The sequence below is a fragment of the Ambystoma mexicanum genome, chromosome 7q (genome assembly GCF_040938575.1).
Source record: "Ambystoma mexicanum isolate Mex_15411 chromosome 7q, UKY_AmexF1_1, whole genome shotgun sequence".
Lineage (NCBI taxonomy): Eukaryota > Metazoa > Chordata > Amphibia > Caudata > Ambystomatidae > Ambystoma > Ambystoma mexicanum.
In genome coordinates this window covers 498,838,149-498,860,204 of record NC_090941.1, presented here as the reverse complement: position 1 = coordinate 498,860,204, position 22,056 = coordinate 498,838,149, and the positions used below count along the sequence as shown (strand labels likewise).

Sequence of the window (22,056 nt, the reverse complement as noted above, 5' to 3'; positions counted from 1 at the left end):
GAGTCATCGAAGTCCGTCATGGACAAGTCAATGTCAAAGTCGTCGACACCAGCAGTGCCATCAATGCCATTGAAGCCACCAGTGCCATCAACGTCTAAAACTCCATGGGCATCTGGCTCGAAACCTTCAAAGCCATTGACGCCTTTACCTGAAATTCAGAAAACCTTCACTTCTTTAGGGGAGATCTTCTCTATCCTCTGTGCTTGTAAGTTCCTCTACAGCTTTCTGCCCATTGACCTGATATCCAGAGACCGAGAAGGACACCCTTTGGCATGCTCCTCATATTCCCAGTCAGGGCAATGCAAATGGGGTACCTGGACCTCCTGCCAGTGTCCACATAGTCTGATTACCCTCAAGATGTATCTGTGTCTGTTGATGGACAGGTCATGCACCACAAACCCGGGTCGTTAAAACCAAAGGCCTCATTATGGACAGCTAGACATCTCCGATGAATGCTTCACGGTGCACATGTAATAATGGGCAAACATTTCTGTGTATGGTGTGTGAGGAACTCATGCTGGCAACAAGTAAAACAGACACAAGTGATCCCAGTTCAAGGGTGTTTATTGAACAATGAATGCAGGGTGGAAAAACGCCTACTCTAAACCTAAATCTAAGATGGGAGCAAGCATCAAACATCAAATGAAAAATAAGGCAGTCCTAGTGGCGTTGTGTCAAATTAAAAGGGCCTATACTAAGAAACCTATTGCCAAACCTTTAAGCTAATACAAAAGGGAGTGTGATAGTTTTCAGAAGAAAGAAAGAAGTGTTCTCAAATATGTCAGGATGCAGTAGTCCGGGGTTTTCTTCCCCATGTTTTGAGCAAGAGATATGCGGAATCTTTGAGCACAGCACACACTCAAGCTTTCCCCAGCACGAGCCTACAGTTCTGCGCCACCCCTGGGTCCCCCTCTTCTGGGCCCTGACCCCTCAAACGCTACTTTGGGTGAGGATTTCACCCCTGGGTCCCCCTCTTCTGGGTGCTGACCCTTCAGACACAACTTTGGGTGATGGCTTCACTCCTCAACTGCTTCTGCAAATGCTTCTGGGTGACAGTTTCAGCCCCAAGTCTCCCTCTTCTGGACGCAGACCTCTCAGATGCTTTGAATTCCTGGATCTCCCTTTGCTGGGCTTGGACCCTAAATGACAATTGCGATTCACTCCCCTTTGTTTCACACAGTGCGGGATTCAATCCCCTTGCTTTCTCTCGATACAGCATCCACTTCCCTTGCTTTCTTTCGATGTGGGATTCACTTCCCTTGACTTCTCAATGTCTTTTCAAAACAGTTCCTATTGGACATCCCTTGGTCGGGTTCACGGTTGCCAAAACACTGTTTCTTGTGACTTTAGACTTTGTCCCTCCTTACTGGCATCCCTTCTTCGGGTTCACTCTTGCTGTCTCACTCGTTACTTTTGGTGTTCACTTCTGGCTCTCAATTAAAGTGATAGCGACTCACCCCTGGGTCCCCCTCTTCTGGGCGCCAACCACTCTTTACTTTCCCACTTTTCTTATAAACAGTTCAATACTTATGGGATTCGCTTCCCTTGCTTTTCACAGTTTGTAGATCAAAGTCTTTCGATTGTACAGGGATGTTGCTAAACCTACTGTATGAACATTTTGACCTCTTTTGGTGGCTCTCCTACGGCCTTCTGGTTTCTGTAGTTTCAATCAAGATTAGGTTGACCAGAGTCTCTCAAGTTAGCACCCACTTGGTGCCGGTTCCCTCTGCAGCTGGTCTTCCCTTACACAGTCTCACAATTCTTTGAGCTTCCTTCAAACTGCCACTTTGCTACTTTCATACAACACAGCCCGGTTCTTATTGGTTCCCCCTTCGACTCACCGGCTGTGATGAACCGTTTGGCTTCCCTCGCTCCTGCTTATCGGCGTAAGCTTGCCTCATGTACCATTGACATCTGCTGCAAGACACTTGTGCTATTGTTCGCAGTCTTATGTCCTCTTCCACTAAGGTTCCACGGGCCTGGGACAAAAAGGGAAAGGTCACTTCTCTCCTCACCACCCTCTCGATTCCCCCCGCCTTTCTCCTTCTCTTGAACTGCCTTGCCTGGTTAGCTGTGCCATTGTGCTATCTGCCGTGCTTGTCCTGTGCTCTTTTGCTCCACCTTTTATTCCTGCAGCGAAAGGAAAGAGCCATCAGGTGTGTGTGTGTGTGTGTGTGTGTGTGTGTGTGTGTGTGTGAATTTGGTCAATTGCCTGACCCTGGTATTGGGACACGTCAGGTAAACGGCTCTGATGTTAGTCCGTTGTCTATCGTGTTGTGCGAAAGTGTTCATGTGAGAAAAGGGGGGGGCAGTGTTTTATAATGTCCTAAAGAAGAGGATGGGGAAAAAGGTGTGCAGAGAAGGGGGATACCGCGTCTCACCCGTTGGTGACCCCCATCCATGTGATCCTGCCTCGCAGGTCCACCCCCAGGATTTGGATCCAATAGCGATGGCTGTGTCCTGGCCACCTGGATGACCGGTCCCCTGGTCCCCGGGGTTTAGCCAGGGAGACACCTTCAGGTTTCTCACAGGTGCAGCAAATACAGTCTTCATCCTTATTCTCTGTATACTTTCCAGGTCCTTGCCCCACCTCCTTTGCTGACGAAATGTGGTCTTCCTCATATCTTACTCAGAGTTAATCTGTTGGCCATCAACTACTATGCTACTATGGAGTCTGCCGCCTCCTCCTTTTCAGAGCAGTTTACACAACCATTCCTGAAAGTTTTAATTTGTATTCGAATGATTAAGTTTCCTCTATCTTTAAAGCCAACTTCATCCTTGGAAATTAATAACATACTCATGACAGTGATGATGGCACAGTTGAAACCAGTGCACAAAGGGGATATCGAATGGATATCCTGGAAGACTGCATTATCACATCATTGCCAGTTCTTAAGCCTGGCGAGTGGGGAAGCTTCATGCTACCAAGATCACAGTCTTTGGAGTTGTACATTTATTATCAGATGGTTTCAGGTAAATACGCACTGAGGAAGTATATGCTCCTTTAGCGTAATCAGATAGATTCTTTTCAGGTACAGGGTTCTTGGGGAAACATCTGGCATGGTAAGCAACAACTTAGAATATGCAGCACTAACAGGGAATCTTTAGGACATTTGTTGTTAGATTGCTGTGAAACACATTTAAAAGGAGGTCCGGTTTTCTCACAGGACAATCGAAAGGAGTTTGAGAATCTTAATGAGCGCATCTTTCACTGATGTGGTATACCCTTCTTGTAGTCAGGTTGAAGTATCGAAAGCAGATTTGAAATTATGCAATTTAAAAATTCTGAATTTCTCATGGACAATATTTTACTGAACAGTTGCATAAATATTGTTCATGTTATAGTACATATGGATTTAAGAATGTTGGAAGGTTTGTGATTTTTAAGGTAACGTGTATGTATTGTAGTGTGCACTGTTTGTTTAGAGATATAGTGTATGTCTAATAACAAATACTGCTGTGTGTACATTCAAAGTATGTCAATCTCTGTGCTTGCCTGAAACTATAGTTCTCCAGCGTTGGTATCTTTCATTGATTTACCTGTTATCCACTGTAAGGCGGTCCATAATTGTGTATCGCGACTACTACATATGACTCTGAAGATGGCTCCTGTGGGTGATGCCGAAGCCTTTTCCCCTAATTTCTCCAGAGGAAAAAGGTTCAACATAGGGAGGTAGTATACATGTTAAGGTTTATTATTACTGTTATGACATGTATTTATGCTGTGGATTCCCAGCTTCATGATAATGAAGTATTCAAAGTATGTGAATCTATGAATGATACCAAAGTTGGAGAGATACATTTAAATGTAAATACCTAATGCTTTTGTAGCACTGTGTGTGTGTTGTACTGTCAATTTAACCCAATCCTATGAATCTTTTTTTTCAGAGGAGAAAAAAACTGTGTTACAGTTGATGATCTCAAGCCAGCAACTGAGTACCATGCAAAGTAAGTCTGCATCTTAAGTAACTATTGAATTGATTATCTGGGTAGTTGGGCACATTGTAATGCTGTATCAACACAACACAAATGCACCCTTACTGAATTTCAACACTCTTTATTAATAGTGTCTGGTTGGGAGGATATACCTTCCTTAGGTACTAAGAGAATCACACTATAGCGAATGATGGATAACGTGGTAAAGGTGCTTGGATGGGGAAACCCACGCAAGGTGTCTCAAGTTCATAACTGTGTCAATATGGATTGTCCCCAAGTTCTCCAATTCAGTAGGCACTCTCAGAGATCTAGCACCAAACTAGCTTCTTGACTTCTCCTACTGGCAAATGCTTCTCCCACTTTACCTTGGGTACTATGAGAAGGTCATATATTCTCACCCTCTAGCTATGGCCCGTCCTGCTGTGCAATTGCCGGTACCTTCAGTACGCTCCTACCAGCAAGTATTTCCTCTTCCATAGTTATGGGATTTTTCAGGCTTTGATATTGGAACTTACTAACCACAAATCAATCTCTTAGGTCAAAGTGTTAGGCTCCTTTCAGAGCTCTCTATGTTCTGGTCTTCCCCGGTGTCTGTGATACTGCCCTGAGGCTTTCAGCTTTCTCTCTTTCTTTGAGTCTGGTCTCTGCCAGTGCCTGAGCCACAGCCATCAGCAGGCTTTCAGTTTTCGCTCTGTGCTCTCACTGTGCTCTCTCACTGGTTATGACCCTTCCCCATGGATTCCTTCTCTTCTCAGAGTCGCTGATAGGGGAGGCAGAGGGGGCTATAGCCCCAGGTCTTTTGGTTGTAGCCCCAGATAGAAGCTCAGGTGCTACAACCAAAATGCTAGCTAGCACTGAGTCCCGCCAGTCCTGACATTAGCTTAGCCCCATATCTTTTCCAGACCTAGCAACACCCCTGCTTCTCCTAGCTGCAGACTAGTGTGTTCCACTCCCTGCAGTACCCCCTTTTCTTTTATAGTGCTGTTCATCTGGGTTAGTCAATAACTCTCCTGATTAGTTATGACTTGGCTATTCTGGTCATGCTCGGCTATTCCCTTGTTTCCTTGCCCTTTATTCTTTTGCTTTGTATTATGCTCCCCAGCTTTCCCTGAACTGTATTTTCCTCCTCGGTACCAGTCACAGTTAGCATTGCTGCTGGGGATGGTGAGGTCTTAAAACACCAATCTGTCATTTGGAAATGAAACGGCCGGTGTTAGTCATGTGGTTTGTCTGCGTGGAGTTATAGCTTTTAAGTATCTTGTTGTGCGTGACCACCCAGGGAACCAGCGAGACACACACTGTCCCTCTGGCACATGTTCGTGAAGGAAGGAGCAGTGTCTCCCTGAGTGGCTACAAATGTCTCCCCATCAGCAACTTCATAGATTCTTTGATTGTCCCTCAACAGGGGTTAAGGAATGGATGGAAAATCACAGTTGGATGTACCTGAGCATGACATACAGGTTCCGATTCCCTTAGGGCCAGATCACTTCATGATCACCTTTCTAAAGGTATTTCTTTCAAGTGAAAATAAGTTTAACGGTCTGTGATTTCGGTCATTCAGTCTTGAGATCAGGTAGGGTGGTGTTACGCTCACCTAGTCTCTGCGGGGTCGTTGGGGCACTTGGAGCCCTCCCTTGATTGGACGCCCCTGGCTCGAGCTCCTCTCTCAACTGCGGTGGTGTGGACTGCTCGAGTTGCTGGTTATACCCTTGAGAGAAGGTAAGGGGCAATGAGAATGCTGCGGTGGAACTGCGATCCCCTTCGAAGCCTTCGTGCCAGAATGAGATGAGCATGCGTTTTCCCATATGACCTCACCTGTGGTTTTGTAAGGATGAGCTCTCCGTCCTGCTTTCTCTCAGGAGGGGCACCGTAAGTAGACCAAGTTGTATCACTGGTCCTTGTGCGTGGTGGCCCAGACCAATCCAACCTCGGAGGTAAGTTTTTGTAGCAATGATTATTGTTCGTATCCTTTTGTGTTGGTTTTTCCCAATGATTATTGTCTGTAATGTTGTAATGTTCTTTCTTTCCCCTTCAGGTATGAAGATGGCCCGCAGAGGTGAAGGAAGATAGTTCAAAATGGAGCCAACAGGGATTTAGAATACCCCACTAGAAAGGTGAGTTGGGTTTCCGGATGATGCACAAGGTTTGTAGGTTGCGCGACTAAGCGTTAAAAGTGTATGCGGTTGCTAACCTTGTGTTTTCTATCTCCCTTGCAGGTTCGACCTGACGGCGCTGGATGGCGAAATCCGTGAGGATGCTGAGTCCGAGGATGCCTCCAGTGATGTTGGGCGTCCGGAACAGGTAAGAATGCAAGCCGCTGCAAGATTTGGATCAGCAGAGACAGGTAAGATGCGTGCGGTAGCTGTAGAGTTGAAATCGTGTAAGCAGTGCTTAGAGCGATGGTGTGGCCGGTCTCAGGTAAGATGTGCGAGGTAGCTTCAGGAGTTGGAATCTGGTTTGCAGAGCTTCGGCGATGGTGTGGCTGGGCTAAGGTAAGATGCGCGCGGTTGCAGGATGGAATTACAGGTAAGGATCTGTAGACGGCGGTAAGCGTTACGCTGCACCAGCAGACTAATGCGAAGCGCCAGCACGAGGGTGGGGCTGTCTTAGATAGCCTGGCCCCAGCCACTCCCCTTCAGCCCCACCCTCGGCCCCACCTTACCACTCCCTCAGACTTCTGCACGTGCTCCCAATGCTTTTGGATGGCTGCGCCCGGCTTGGATGCACGTGCCTTCGGCACACTGTGTGCAGAGCACACTTTCAGATGAACCTGGCGCCAAAGGCGCCAGGACTGGGTCCATTGGGACCCTGTGGGACATAATGGCCCTTGACCAGTGGCCATGACAGGTGGTTGATAAACCAGATATGGGAAAGACACGCTGAGCAGGATTTCTGGGAATCCACCCAAGGGCATGATTTCCCTATTGAAGAGTTGTTGATTTTCGGAGATATATGGAGAGGCCGTGACACAAGATAAATTGGGTGCGGGGGAGGGTCTCTGTAATCCGCCCTTATGTACCTCCAGATAGCTCTTCACCTTGTGGTTGGGCATCCCTGGTCGCCAGAGGTCAACTTACATTTTCTTTTTAAAACTGCTTTCTTAATGCTGGGCTCCAGCCTCTAAACGCAGGACCAGGACTGGGTAGGGAACCCATGCTGCTCAGTGTAATCTTGTTTCCAAGACAAGAGCATAGCCACTGAGCTATTTTCGCTGCCACTTAGCGTCAAAGTAGGCTATTCCAATGTGATGCCGTGGTATACATTATTTAGTGGTTGTTCATTTATGGCATAGATTTCTCAGCCAACTTTGCACAGTTGCTGTAGGAGTTGAACAAAGTTAACACCAAAAAATAATATCTTATTTAGTTATTCTAATAGATGACTATCCGTATCTGAGAAGGAGTGCTTTAGATACATACAGTTAAGACACTAGATAACAAGTGGATTGGTGAGAACTGCAGCATCTAGAAATGCCAAAGTTCTGGAACTATTAACAGCTGAAGGAACAGACTGTGAAAGAATCTCCCAATTCTATAAACTTTTAGACAATGCTATAAAACTTTAGACTCTGAGGATGTCTCCGCGATCTACCCTTGCATGACAAAATGGGAGATGGAACTGGGGGTCCTGATTCCGATTGAGACATGGGGTCGAATATGGAGGCTGATGCAGAAAAATTCCAGATGCATATACATATGGGAGAACTCATACACGGTGTGCTATAGATGGTAACTCACTCCTCATAAGTTACTCAAGATATTCCCTGAGATATCGCACACTTGCGGGAGAGGGTGTGTGGAGGTGGGTAACATGGGCTATACGTTGTGGCAGTGCCTGGTAATTCAGACCTATTGGAAGTAAATCTTGGCTAGGATTAAAGACATCAGCAGCATACCAGTCCCATGGGACCCTCTGGTGTTAGTCTTGGGCAGTCCCGATGAGGAAGGGAAATATCCATTGTCAGGACATAGAAGAGCCTTGATCACTCAGCTGTTAAACGCTGCCCGTCTGACGAGTGCTCTATCCTGGAGAATGCCAGAGTGGCCTACTATAGCATGTTGGTGGGTAAAGATATGGGACACATTGTCCATGGAGAAAATCTCTACAACATTGGCCGACACTTATGCCAAATATTTAGAAACATGGGCGCCTTTTATTGCATATGTTAAGGACAGGGAGCAGATGTACCGCAAGCCTCAAGTCCTTCGCAGTTTTTCCCCTTCTCTAAAGGGCTACTACCATATTTATAATGTAATCAGCACCTTAGACGTGATGGAAAGAGTCAACCCCGGGGAAAATAGGCCTATAGCTGATATAAGGCCACATACTGGTCCTTTTTTCTCTGACGCACAGACCTGAAGCCTTGGTTGTCTGGGGGTCATTGTTGGAGGATGTATTTTGTTGTGAAACTTTATTTTGCCTTTGTGTAATTTGATTATATAAAGTTAGTTTGATTTACTGATTTTGTTGGATTGTAAAATGTAAAATCAAAAATAAAGATTGGTTAAAAAGAAATAAGATAGGGGCGCTGTTCAGCGCAAACAAGATGGGCGCTTGATCCTGCGGCTCCGCAGCTCGTGATTCCAACACGGCACTAAATGCATCCTTGCCAGGCACACATCAACACGGGAACGACTGATAACGTATCCAAAAGGACTCTGCACTCTTACAGCCGACTGGTGGACCTGTTTGTACGCTCGCAGCTGACTGCTATCGCCACCCCACGCGGCCTGCACAGGGCCGACCGATAGTCGCCCGACACATATTGCCTGCCTGAGGCCCGGAATGCTGGGGCTGAGGCTGAGGGGCTGGCGCCGCGAGGCACCGTCAAATATCGCCCGCAGCCACGGGGTCTCTCCATGTGACAACATACCTCCATCTGCCGGTCCCTGCGGAGGCTGCTGACCCTGAGCCCGGAGCTTGCTCTCCTGAAGCTCTGTGGGACTGAATTGACAGCGAATTGCCCGCCCCGGACTGCTGCCTGCATTGGCGTACCTTTGGGTTTCTGCAGCCACCTGGACTGCGATTCCTGGACCAGCCCCACTTCCACTCCTATCCGAGTTGACCAGAAACATTGGAGGGTGCGAACCACTGGGGGGTGCGCATCTACCCCCTCTGGCCCGTTTGTGATTTTGCTGGGACACCGCACCGGCACCGTTGCGCCCTGTGCCCCGGTGCCTGGACTCTGCCATAAGGGCTCTCTCTGTAATTGCGGTGCAAAGAGGAGCAGCTTCATCACCGTCCCGGGGCCGGTCTCACATATGGCCCAGAAACCAACAGGAACTACCCCGCTGCGCCACCAACACTGCAGGGCCGCTGGACATTCAGGTACCCTCTTCAGAATTGTAGCTGGACCTCAATCCCCCTACCTGCCCCATCCTCAGTGGCGCAGCTGGGAGGCGTGAGCCTGCATGTCGGCCCCCTTGATCTCCTGGGTCCCTCCCCTTGAGGGTGCGCTGCAGCATGTTGGCTGATGCAGCATTGTATTGGGGCAGTATAATCAAAAACCCTTGATTTGCAGCACATTTTTCAATGGTACACAAACCGACCCAGCCGTGGTGGGGCTAAACCGGAGGCAAGGTCACCTGTCCTGCAAAACACGGACACCTTGGCCTATACCGGCTCCGGTGAGATGGCATGTGCCTCTGGACCGGGTGGCGTTATGGTGGTTGTGACTTGACGGCACTTGCCTGTCTGGTGTTCATTTGACCGGGCCCCATTTGGGCTGCCTACTGACTCTTACGTCTGCCCAATCTATACATATGTCAATGCCTGACTGTTGTTGCCCTGAGGGCACTGGTACCTGGAAACCAGCAGGTTGACTGGTCACCCTAATCGCCAGATGACAGGTTAGTGACCGCACACTTTGATGCCCTGATTCACTCCTTACAGCGGACTGGAATCAGCCTCGAATTGCTGATCATCACATGACCTGCAAATCCACTGTTGGCTGGCTGTGAGAAATGTGGACGAACTACAGCCGGAGCCTCAGGCACTGGGCCTCATTATGACCCTGGTGGTATGGTGACAACGGGGCCAGTAAGCTTACCAGCACATTTATCACCGTACTGCCATACTACGAGTTGTGCTTGCGGGTCTCGCTCTGCCCGCCAGGTCCGACCTGGCGGGCAGTGCGGCACCCGCGAGCACAACTCGTGGATGCACCGGTGTTAGGGAGAATTCTCTTCTAAAGCTAATATCCCTTACCTATAGAGTCCCCCGGCAGCTTTGCTGTATTTGAAGGGTTTATTTTTTCTCCTGCTAAGAGTGAGACTCTTTTTTTTCCCACTCTTAGACAGATTGGTAGTGTGTGTTTTAGGCTATCTTGTGTGCTTATGGTCTATGGGGCTTTTCTCACCCTCATAGGAATAATTTTTTTAACATGTGTGTTACACAGCACCCTCAGTGCAGTAACACATGGGTGTCATAGTGACCCCCAAACTTAGACTCCATACCCTGGGACTGACTACTGTCTCCCAGGGCATGTAAAGTCCACATTGACTTTACTAGTCAATAGATATGAACAAAACCAGTACAACCCATCTTACTATGGAAGTACTGGAAAGGGTTAATAGTTTTTCCCTAGTGTTCATTTTCGAGAGGGTACCGTACATTCCCTCTCCAGAGTTTCTGGCTGGTGGCAGTGGTTACTACCGTAAATATTCGACCGTGAATATTTCCCTATGGGATTTTCCCATTGTTCGAGGCTACCACTTTTACTGACAGCCTCTAACATACCGCCGGTTTGTTTTAATTTTAACTTTACTCTGGTAGGTTTTTATTGCCAGATCTTTGTTAATATTTCTTTCTCGTGTCTTTATCTGAAATCCTAACCCGAGTCGGGGATCCTTTGTTCGTCCTTTTGGCGGGCTTCTGCCCAGAAGCCCTTCTCTCGGCGCCACTGAGTCTGGGGTAGACAGGATGTGTGGGAGGGGGAATAGGCACCCTGGACAGGGTTACCTAGGCAACCCAAGTCGCACTCTGCCCTGATAGGCTTGGAGGGTTATCCCGCCAGGATAGCCACCCCACTGTGTGAGTGACTGCTAGACTGTATGAATGGGGGTTTTTCTGCATAAAAGCAGGGCTCTGAGGACTGGAGGACAAGACGTCGCCGCTGGAACTAAGAAACCTGAATAGGAGAGAAGCTGAAGACATCTGCAACAACTGAACCACTGGTGAAGTCCTGCTGCAGATCCTCACCACTTTTCTCCAACGAATTGAGAAGATTTTCACCTGCAAGAGTCTTCTTCCCTTGAGCTGGTGGGGCCAACCAGTTCGCCAATCGCCTTCCAGGACCTGCTTTGGTCGAATCGCCAGTGCCAAGCACTAGGAGACCGGATAGCCAGGCACCCGTCCACCACGACCTCGATTTAAAGGAGCGTACCTTTTATTCATCTTAGAATCACTGCGGCTGGTTTCATCCCTGGACAGTGCAGTAACTTGAACCTTCCTCCACGACGAGAGCCTCTCTTCCTCTACTGGATCTCCCGAACTGCAGGAACTACCGCCACCGCAGGAGCCTCTTCCACTTTTAAGGTACATTGTTCCGCCAGGCCTCCCGTTTTGTTGGGTACTGCTAATGGAGTTTTAAATCCTTTACTTACCTTCTGGGTTGGCCGCCCGTTTTGTCTAACATTATCTTTTTACATCTGCAACCACCTTTTCAACTCGTTAAACAAAGACTTGACTGCAGCTACAAGAACAGTTTGATCTTGGGTATTTGCCTTGTACCACTGACTCTGGCACTGGCCTCTTGACTCTGACTAATTCTGTTATAACTGCCTTCTCTAGATTGCTTCTCACTAAGAAATGTGTTAGTGCACCTAAACTCTTATAACCACCTTTTCTTCCCCTTTCTATATTGCTGAAGTGCCATTTTGCTCGGTTTTCATCAAAGTATTGCTTATACTAAAGTATTGCCTTGCCTAACTTGTTCACAAACTAATTGGGAAGTGTTGCTGGTGTGTTTAGGAGTCTAACCCTGAATGACCTGTCCTTTCCCTCCCTCTGAAGAAATTGTTAGAGTGCCATTTCTGCTTAGTTTACACTGTGCCGTTTTGCTCAGTTTTCACTCTTGCTCAAACATGTCTACAATTTAAATAGGGAGTGTGTATACTTTTCCTGACTGTTTTAACTTACTTTAATGATAGTGATTTGTGTATGAACTTAGGAGTGTGTAAAATAAATATATATATTCTTTTTGATACAAAGCTTTGGTCATTGTTTCCTTGTTCCATAGTATTGTAGTCCTATTGTGAAACCCCTGAATATTGCTCATCTCCCTCTTGAGATAAGTCTGACTGCTCAGCCACAGCTACCAACTAAATCTTTGTGGTACAGACTGATACCAAAGGGGATTTATTGCATATAACTGTAGTCTTTATCTTCTGTAGTGCCCCATAAGGGAACTGCATAGGATTCTGCCTAACAACCGGCACCGTTATGAACGGTGCGAGTGCATCCGAGCTCCCCATTCCCATTCGGCCCGATGGGGAGTCCCTTACTGCTAGCACCCGCAAATGGGCAAATTACCGGGTCCGCCGAACTCAGTATGACCCTGTAATTGCCCATTCACGGGTGCCAGTAAAATCACAGGTTTGGCGGCAGCCGTGCCTTTGTTACAGCAAGCCGAGGTGTTTTGATCCTGATTCACAAATCACTACAATATTTGCCAAAAACCACACAAGTAGACCCCCTAGGGCGTTACCTGCTGACGCATGGCATACTGGCTGGACTGGAGGTGGCACTACTCAATATATATGGGCCCAACATAGATGAACCTGAGTTCTACACGCAGATAGCAGACATGCTCGCTATGAACCCCCTAGTTCCGGTCCTGTGGGGCAGAGACTTTAACACCAATATTGACCTCAACCTGGATAGGTCTGGGAACAGGGCCCGGCAGCTATCTAGAGCCTCCCAAACTATCCTGGATAGACAGGTCGGTCTTGGTTGTTGTGGATATCTGGAGACTATTACACCCTCAGTCCTGGGGATACAAATTTTACTCAACAGTGAACGACTAGCACTCTAGAATAGGTCGGTGGCTGATACCTGCGACACTAATAAACCACAGAGCGGACGCAGACATACGGCCTCGGACATACTCAGACCACTCCCCAATCACCCTGACCCTAACCTGGGAGGACCGACAGGCCCCTAGACGCCCTTGGAGGCTCAAATCTCATGCACTGCTAAATCCTGTATTTAAAGCCGAACTGGGGGAATGTGTGAGTGACTATTTCAACTTTAACCCAGGCACATGGGACTCCCTTGCTTCCCTCTGGAATGCTTTTAAAGCGTATATCTGCAGCATGGCCTTCGCCAAAGAAGCAGGGATCCTTAGGGCAGGAACATTCGGGAATGTGAGGACTCTCTCAAACAACTCGAAACAATGTATGCCACGGACCCGTCCTCTACAACCCTAGTTGCAATTAGAGGTGCTGGATAGCTTTATAGAGGCCACTGAGAGGGAGCGGAAATTCCTGGATAACCCAACAGCTGCAAGGCAATATGGCAAGGGGGAACGACCGGGTAGCCTGTTGGCTAGGGTGATGCGACAAGAGGAGGGTGTGCGTCACATTCCACTAATTGAGGACCCCGATGGGGTCTTGGTCCACATCGAAACCAATGTGAAGGAAGTGTTCTGCTCCTTCTATGCTGCACTTTATGCCAACAATGACGAGGCACTGGGCCCTGCTATAGACATGTTCCTAGATGGGCTGCTGTTCTCGGTACTCTCTGATGAAACTAGGGATGCCCTTGACTGCCCTATGGAAGTTGGGGAGATATCGCGTGTTATTGAGGCTTTGCCCTCGGGTAAGGCCCTGGGCCCTGATTGACTTACCATGGACTTTTAACAGTGTTATAGATCCCTCCTAGCTCCCCAATTAGCGCATTATGGGACAAGTCCTGTGTGAAAAAGGAGCTGGCCCGACACTCAAAGGCAGTGATAACAGTTTTCTCAAGCCCGGTAAATCAGCCACACACTACGGCTCATACCGCCCCCTGTCACTAATCAACTGTGATGTCAAAATATTTGCGAAGGTGCATGCCCTTCGACTAGCTCCTTATATGGCGCATCTAATACACACTGACCAGTCCGGTTTTACCAGTCTACTGTAGAGCAAGAAAGTTCATAGGCCAGGCCCTCTCTGGGAGAGAGCAAGGCGGAATGTGTCCAAGATCACATAGTTGAATTGTACTTTAAAAGTCTTTGCAGATAGTTCAAAAAGAGTTGGATCAGTTCAGAAAAAGTTAGTTAACAGGTCCCAGGTCACCCCAGGATAGAGAGTCAAGGATTTACGGGACACCTTGAACAGTCTGTTGCAAGGGAGACCAGGCGAAACACAGTACCTGAAATGGTGAGAAAGCTCCAGCGGGGGCAGTTGTTCCTGGCAGCGGGTGCAAGTCGGTGCTTCGTCCAGGGGAAGAGAGGATCTCGACGTGGAGTAAAGCTGGAGGTCGTTGCACTGCCAGGGAAGAAACCAGCCGCAGAGTTTCCCGGTTAAAAGGTATTACCCTTTTATTCGCGGTGGTGGTGAAGCGTGGCTATCCGGCCACCGGGGTGCTTGGCACGGGCGATTAGACCACGAGACGATCCAGGAAGGTGAAAAAGAGGGCGAACTGGTTATCCCCACCAGTTCAAAGGAAGAAGACTCTTCGGGATGAAGATCTTCTCTGTCGTCGGGAAGTGGTGAGGCGGTTCAGCAGGGCTCCACCGGTGGTGTCGTCGTTGCAGGTCAGCTCAGCTTCTCCCTCTTCGGATTCTTTGGTCCTGTGGCGACTGCTGAAGTTCCAGTCCCCAAAGCCCTGCTTTTATGCAGAAAACCCCCATTCATCAGTCCTAGATGTCACTCAAACATGCTAAGTGGTGAGCCGTGCGGCTCACCACTAGGCCAATCACACAAGAGTGCGACTTGAGTTGCCGAGGCAACTCAGTCCAGGGTGGCTAAACCCCCCTCCCACACATCATGTAGACCCAGACAGAGTGGCACCACTTTTGGTGGCTTCTGTGCAGAAGCCCGCCAAAGTGGAACAAAGGACTCGACTTGGGTTGGAGTTACAGAGGCGAACACAAACGCCATTTTAAAACCGAGTCCTGGCAAAAAGACCCAACCTGGGAATAAATATTAAATAAATAACCCGGCGGTATCTTTAACATTGCACCAAAAAAGTGGTGCATTTAAAATGAATGGGAAAATCCCATAGGACATATTCTGGTGGAATATATTTTGCGTGGTAACCACTGCCACCAGCCAGAAACTCGACAAGGGGGGACTGCACAGTGCCCCCTCGAAAAACAGACCAACGGCCAATCTAATTACCCCTACCAGTACTTCCACAATATGATGGTTTGTACTGGTTCTGTTCACAATTTAAGACAAAGGACATTTGTACTCATGTCACCAGGGCTAAAGTCATAGTGGTAGCTTTTCAGCACACCATCGCTTGGGAAGTTATCATCAAGCCCCCCACATGGTCAACCCCCTTGGCCTTCTAACAATCATTGCTGTCTACACTCCAGCTCCAAAGCGGATGCCACCTTTGGGCAAGCTTTCCTGCGTAACGTGTTTGTGTTTGCTACCCAATAAGGATTCTCCGCTTCCCAAGAACTTTTAATTGCCGTGATGAACCTGGTGCAGTCATCACTGATTTCCTGGTGACAACCTCCCCCCATGTGGCATAGGGACGGCAGCCGCTACCTGATCCCGATGCTGTGGGCATCTATATGAGGGAGGATCAACCTCTGGGGAGATATCATGGCTTCATCAGGTGAGACATGGTGTCTGCCTTTTTCCCTTGGAAATGGCCCTCCCATACCTAATTCCCTCATGACCTATAGTCATACATCCACACATTCTCCTCTAAAGGCTAGGAAACACTTTTCCCCCAAACTGGCCTGTTATCACACATCTATCAATCTCCTCTATAGGATAGGGAAAACCCTTTGCCTAAACCTATAGACCAATTCTCCACCTTTGGTCTACGTTGTGAAACCTTTGAAAATACTTATTCACGTTGTCGGAATCAGTTTGCTACAATGGACTCCATGTCCCAGAATGCTCAAAATACTGGGATGAAGATCATCAATCAAAGAATGCAGATTGAAGTAGGCTGCAAGTCCAGTGAGTGCTCTAGTGTTTGCTCGTGTGCACCTGAGACCAGGAAGTTCAAAAGGCAGAGGCAGAAAGTCTGCAAAGTCTGCTGCTGGTGGGAGAGAGCTGAGCCTCTACGCGAGAACAGAGAAGGAGAAAGGCTGAAGCTGGCATGGTAGAGGCTCACTGGCGATACAAGAAGCCAAGAGCCGGTGAGGGACTCCTAGACATTCGCAGGTGACCAACAACAACACTTCCCTTACTGGAGCTGAAAAGGAAGTGGACCAGACTCATGGAAGCTGTGAGAGATGGGCGAAAGACGCTGTTGCAACAAGGAAACAAGCATAACTCTTTTAACAGCTGACTGCAGGAAAATCCAGGAACGTCATTCAGAGCCGGTGAGTCCGCCCAAAGAAGTGGGGACCCCGGGACGTATCAGTGAATGCAGATAATTGTACGCAACATAGCAGAAAGAGAGAGCCAAAGTACACATTATTCAAAGGGAAAGGAACCACAATCAAAACCCATACGGATATATGAATGGGTGCAATGCAAGCACATAGAAAACCAGAGTAAGATAATATATCAAGAGAGTACATTATCCAACGCAGTTGATGCGCAATTCTGGAAATGGGCAAAGGTCCATGATTACAAGTGTGTAAGAACAAGAGCCCTGGCAGGAGAGTATAGCGGGCAATTGCAAGTGTTCTCAGAACAAGAAATCATAGCAGAAGGGCATACCAGGAAATTACAAGTGTGTGAGAACAAGATTTCCTGGTAAGAGAGTATACCAGGCCATAACTAGAAGTGCACAAGATCCAAAGAAGTCCTGAGGAGTAATACCAGGACTAGACAAGAGATTGTGCTAACCAGGAGAAGAGAAACCACCATGGTAGAAAGTTATACCAGGAATCTTGAAAGAGACAGTTATAAAGTCATCAAGTTCTTTTGTGAACAGTCAAGTGAATGTTGGCAAAGAATGGCCCAGAGAACTGTTATTTGTGAAGCACTCAAGAACAAGGAAGAATCCAGGGCAAGGGAACCACCCTCTGGAACAAGGAACGTTGTTCTTGAAGAACATTTGTGTTGGAGCCATTTATTCTTTCTTTATGAACACGTTTTCAAACCATCCATGGTTAAAGACATTTCCCTTTCACCTTAGTGTTAAGTTTATAGTGTGAGGGTCAAAATAGATCTTTGCACACGGGACAATTTAATTTGCATATTCTGACGCAGTCAGATCTTTTGTTTTGGTTTAGTTAGGGAAATTCCTCTTAGAACAGGGTCAGGGAGGCATTTTCCTAACCCCTTTTATTTTCAATAAAAGTCTTTAACCAAAAACATAGCAAACCTGTGTCCGACTTTCATTCCTGACTCCTCACATTGTTGTGAAATTTGCCATCAGAACAGAGTAAAGGGGAAGGGACGTAGGAGTAAGAAACAGTTACTCACCAGAGTGACTATAGTACTCCCAGTCCTTGGTCCCCTTTCCTCCATATAAAACACCCGCCTTCCCATGTAAATCGGTTAGGTAGTAGTAGCCAACAAGCAGACATGGTCTGACGATTGAGGCTGTGGGAGGAGTGAGCATGGTCAGACCTGCAAATGCACGCCCTTGTGTGCGTCAATTTTTTTTTTTAAACTTCTTTTTATTAACATTTTAAAACATGAACAACTCCAACAGCCCCCCCCCTCCCCTTATTCCCCATCCCCCCCTCTGCCCCCATAGGAAATCAAACAAGCCACTTCCCAGTGTTCCTTGACTCTCCAAAAATGCTCCCCCCCCCTGCTCACTGTAGGTGCAATAACCTGAGATGCTGTGGGCACTAACCAATCCTAAAGTAATTTCTGAGAAAGGCCAACACTTCGCCCCATTCACTTGCAAAGCTCTGTAGTGCATTGTTCATGGCATACGTCGCCCATTCCACCGCAACTATCTCCCAGACTTTCTGTAGCCAATCCTGAAATGCTGGGACTGTCGGGCTTTTCCAATTCTGGGCAATCAATGTAATTCCTGCAATAATAAGCATCACCTGTGCTCTTTCCCTATCTCCAGGTGCACATTCCCTGTCTTCATGCAGAATGCCCAGCAGGACCAACTCCGGGGATCTGCTCCCCCCTGGGCCAAAAGCTTGTTGTTGAGCTTTCCGAATTTCCTCCCAGAAGGGCACTACCTTAGGGCACCCCCACCAAATGTGCTCCGCAGTCCCCACTGCCCCACACCCTCTCCAACAGTCACTAGATTTCTCAGGGTATAGTTTGTGTAGACGAGCCGGAGTGTAGTGCCAACCTTATATAACTTTATACCAAGCCTCCTGGGTTTGGGATGCTCTTGCTAATTTCGGGATTATCCTCCATAGCCTCTCCCATTCCTTCTTCTCTATCCCTCTTCCCAGAACTCTTTCCCATTTGCCCATAAATGCCCAGCTTTGCCTCGGCTTGGCCTCATCTAAAATTCTATATAGCTGCAAGATTACCCCTTTTGATCTGTCATTAGACATTAAGAATTTTTCAAATTTAGTAGGGTCTCTGACAGCTGCCTTTTTATTCTCTGGGTGCATCAACCAATGACGTAACTGATAGTACCGCAACCTTTCCTCCTCCCTCAGGGCAAAATCCCTTTTACATTCAGAAAAGGAGCTGATTTCCTTCCCAATAAACATATCCCGTATCCTTCTACACCCCCCTTCCTGCCATTTTTTAAAAGCACCCTCTCCAGCCCTGGTGTGAAGTCCCCATTTTCAAATATTGGTGTAAACCGGGATGGAAAGGTAGTTATGCCTCTTTGCCTGGCCAACCTATCCCAATTATCCGCCATTAGTTTAGTGATGGAACTCATGTACATATGCTTTGGCCGATGACATTTTGGGAGCCATAACACCACGTCCAGGTCGTGCTTAGCTACTGCCCTGTCCATTCTCACCCAGTGCTTTTCCCCTCCTTGTTGAAGCCATTCCCTTATGACTCTCCGCTGCGTAGCCTCATCGTATTGTCGAAAATCAGGGAGGGCCAGCCCGCCCTGCTTCCTTGGGGCTGCGAGTAGCTGTCTACTGACCATAGCTTTCTTACCCTCCCAGATAAATGTGTTCGTTATGGGTCGAAGCTCCTTGAAAAAATGCTCCGGGATTGTTTAAGGGACGGCCTGGAACAAATATAGAAGGCGCAGCAGTATAGCCATCTTTATAGCCGCTAACCCCCCCGGCCAGGAAACACGGAGATTGCGCCATCTATGGAGGTCTTTTCTGATGTTTTTTTACTAATGGAGGGTAATTAGCCGTGAACCACCCGGGAAGCGTCAGAGTTATCATCGCCCCCAGGTACACTCCCCCCAGGTCACCATACAAACGAAGAGGATCTTTTGAGCTCTTCCCGCTCCTTCCTCCCCAGGCTCAGGTCCATTAATTCGGATTTGCCCATGTTGATACGCAACCCTGATATCTCCCCAAAGCTTTCGAGCAACAATGTTCTGGCCTTACAGGATTGGGATGGATCAGTGAGAGTGAGCAACATGTCGTCAGCAAAAGCTGCCACTTTGTGCTGGGTCCCCCTAAACGGAATTCCCTGAATGTCCCCTGATTCCCGGATGGCTTGAAGTAGAGATTCCAGACATATAGCGAACAGCAAAGGGGACAGGGGGCAGCCCTGCTTCGTACCTCTTTGCAACTGAAATGATCTGGATGCCACCCCATTAACTATCACCCTTGCCCGCGGTCCGTTGTAGTTAGCTTTGACCATTTGCAGATAGGCCCTGCCCAGTACCATGCGTTCCATGACCCTGAAAAGGAACGACCACTCCACCCGATAGAACGCTTTCTCAGCGTAAGGCGAAAGGAGGGCCGCGGGAGTGTTAATTTTTTCCACCTTTTCCAGCAGATATGCTACCCTCCTAATATTGTCTGCCGTTTCTCTGCCCACTATAAAGCCCGATTGGTCCTGGTGGATTAGGCCAGGAAGAAGCCCCTCTAGTCTATTCGCCAATATCTTAGTGTACATTTTCACGTCGACATTAATAAGGGCTTTCGGTCTCTAGGAGGACCTTTCTAGAGGGTTATTCCCCGGTTTCTGAATCAAGGAGATTTTGGCTTCCTTCATGGAAGGGGTTATTCCGCCAGTTGCTTTGAAAGTGTTAAAAAGATAGGTTATGGCACCAGTAGCCCGCAAACCGTTTATAGAAGGCGGCTGGGAAGCTGTCAGGGCCAGGAGCTTTACCCAGGGGCAACTTCCCTATCACCCCCCTTACCTCGTCTTCTGTGATTTCTTGATTCAGAAGTTCTTGAGCCTCGCTCCCTACCATTGGCAACTGAACCTTATCTAGAAATTACTCCTGGTGTTGTCCCTGGGGGCTTTGCGACCTATATAGAGATCCAAAGTACCCAGTCATGGTTTCCTGAAGGTCCTCAAGTTGGGTAACTCTATCCCCCTCCCCTGTAAGTAGAGCTGTGATTGTATTTCTCGACTCCCTCCCCCGGAGAAGTCGTGCCAGCAAGGTGCCAGTCTTATTGGGCTTGGCATAGAATTTCTGCCTCACCGATAAGAGGGCTCCTTCCGCTTTTTTAGTTTGTAGCAAGTTTAGCTGACCCACCGCCCTTCTATAATCCCTATGATTGGGTCTGCTGGGGGTCTCAACGGCTTTTCCCTTTGCTTCCTTCACCTTTGCTTCCAACTGGGTCTCGAGGGCTAACATCTGTTTACGTTTTTGTGCTTTGGCTGCCATAATTTAACCCTGTATTGTAGCCTCGAATGCATCCCACAGGATATCCTTCCCCGTTTCTGCCCTTTTATTTCTTTCAAAGTATTATTTTATCTTGCTCTCCATCTCTTTCATAACGATAGGGTCCCGCAATAGCTATTCAGGGCATTTCCAGCCCCACAACCTCTTCCTCAAGTAGCCCAATTCAAGCTGCATTATGAGTATTTTATGGTCTGCTATGCCCATCGGGCCCACTTCCACCTCCTTGACTTTCCCCACCAAATTTGCTGAGACCCAAAAATAATCTATTCTTGATTGCGTTCCATGAACCTCCGAGAAGAAGGTGAACCCCTCCTCATCCCCTTTCACTTCCCTCCAAACGTCCCGTAAGCCTACATCTGACATTCTGTCCCGCAAGGCAGGTGAAGCCACCATTCCCCCTCCCCTAAGTTTGCCTCCTGGCCTGTCCCTTGTTCTATCCCACACAATGTTCAGGTCTCCCATTAAAATTATTGGACCCCTTGAGTGTTCCCCAATCTTCCGCAAAAGTTGCCGGAGAAAGATTTCTTGTCCTCAATTGGGGGGGTAAACCACAACTATTGTGAAGAGGTCATCTCCAACAGATCCTATTACCATTAAATATCTGCCCTCCTTGTCTCTAATCGCTTCATCTATCTTGAAATTGGTCGTGTTACCTATTGCCAGGGCCACCCCTCCGGATTTTGTCTCTCCTGAGGCGTGTACTATTTGGTCAAAGCCCAGTAGTCTATGCTGGTCTCCTCGTAGCAGATGGGTTTCTTGCAAACCTAGAAAGTCTGGTCGGGATCTTTTCGTGAAAAGCTCAAGCTTCTTTCATTTTAATGGGGAGTTAAGCCCCCTGATTGAATGTCAAAGATTGGTGACCTCTCCCTTCGTGCTTCCCCGTAAAACCTCCCCTCCCGCCCAGGACTGAAGTTTGCTCTCCAGATAACTCTTACCTCTAAGAGAGTGATCACTGTATGGCTGGACCCCAACTTCCCTCTCCCCTGTTCCCTACCCCCGCTGCCTCCCCTCTCAAGGACCTGCATACCAGGCCAACTTTCCCGAGTCCCCCTCTCAGGCCTCCACGCTTTTACCGATCCCACGATGTTTGCTCATCACTCCTCCTCCCCTCCTTGTCAACCCTTTTAGCCACCACCCCCTTTTGTATAGACTCTCTCCATGTTAGACCGAATCCCTCTCCACCCCCTCCTCTGTATCTAAGCCCTTCTCTCCTTTTCCGCTGGTTGGGTCCCGCCGGGCCCGCCTTCTGTTTCCCTTCCCCTGCAGTTGACCATTCCCATGGTCGGAGCC

At 48.1% G+C, this 22,056-nt stretch overlaps 1 protein-coding gene across 5 annotated transcripts in view; it reads left to right on the top strand.

Annotated features, from left to right (window-relative positions):
* Nucleotides 1-22,056, top strand: part of FNDC3A (fibronectin type III domain containing 3A) — a 3,436,199-nt gene that overhangs the window by 1,324,883 nt on the left and 2,089,260 nt on the right. For all 5 annotated transcript variants that reach the window (XM_069639023.1, XM_069639022.1, XM_069639027.1 and 2 more), the window contains one exon: nt 3,889-3,948. In XM_069639023.1, the coding sequence (XP_069495124.1) occupies nt 3,889-3,948 (60 nt within the window). The remainder of the gene's footprint in view (nt 1-3,888; nt 3,949-22,056) is intronic.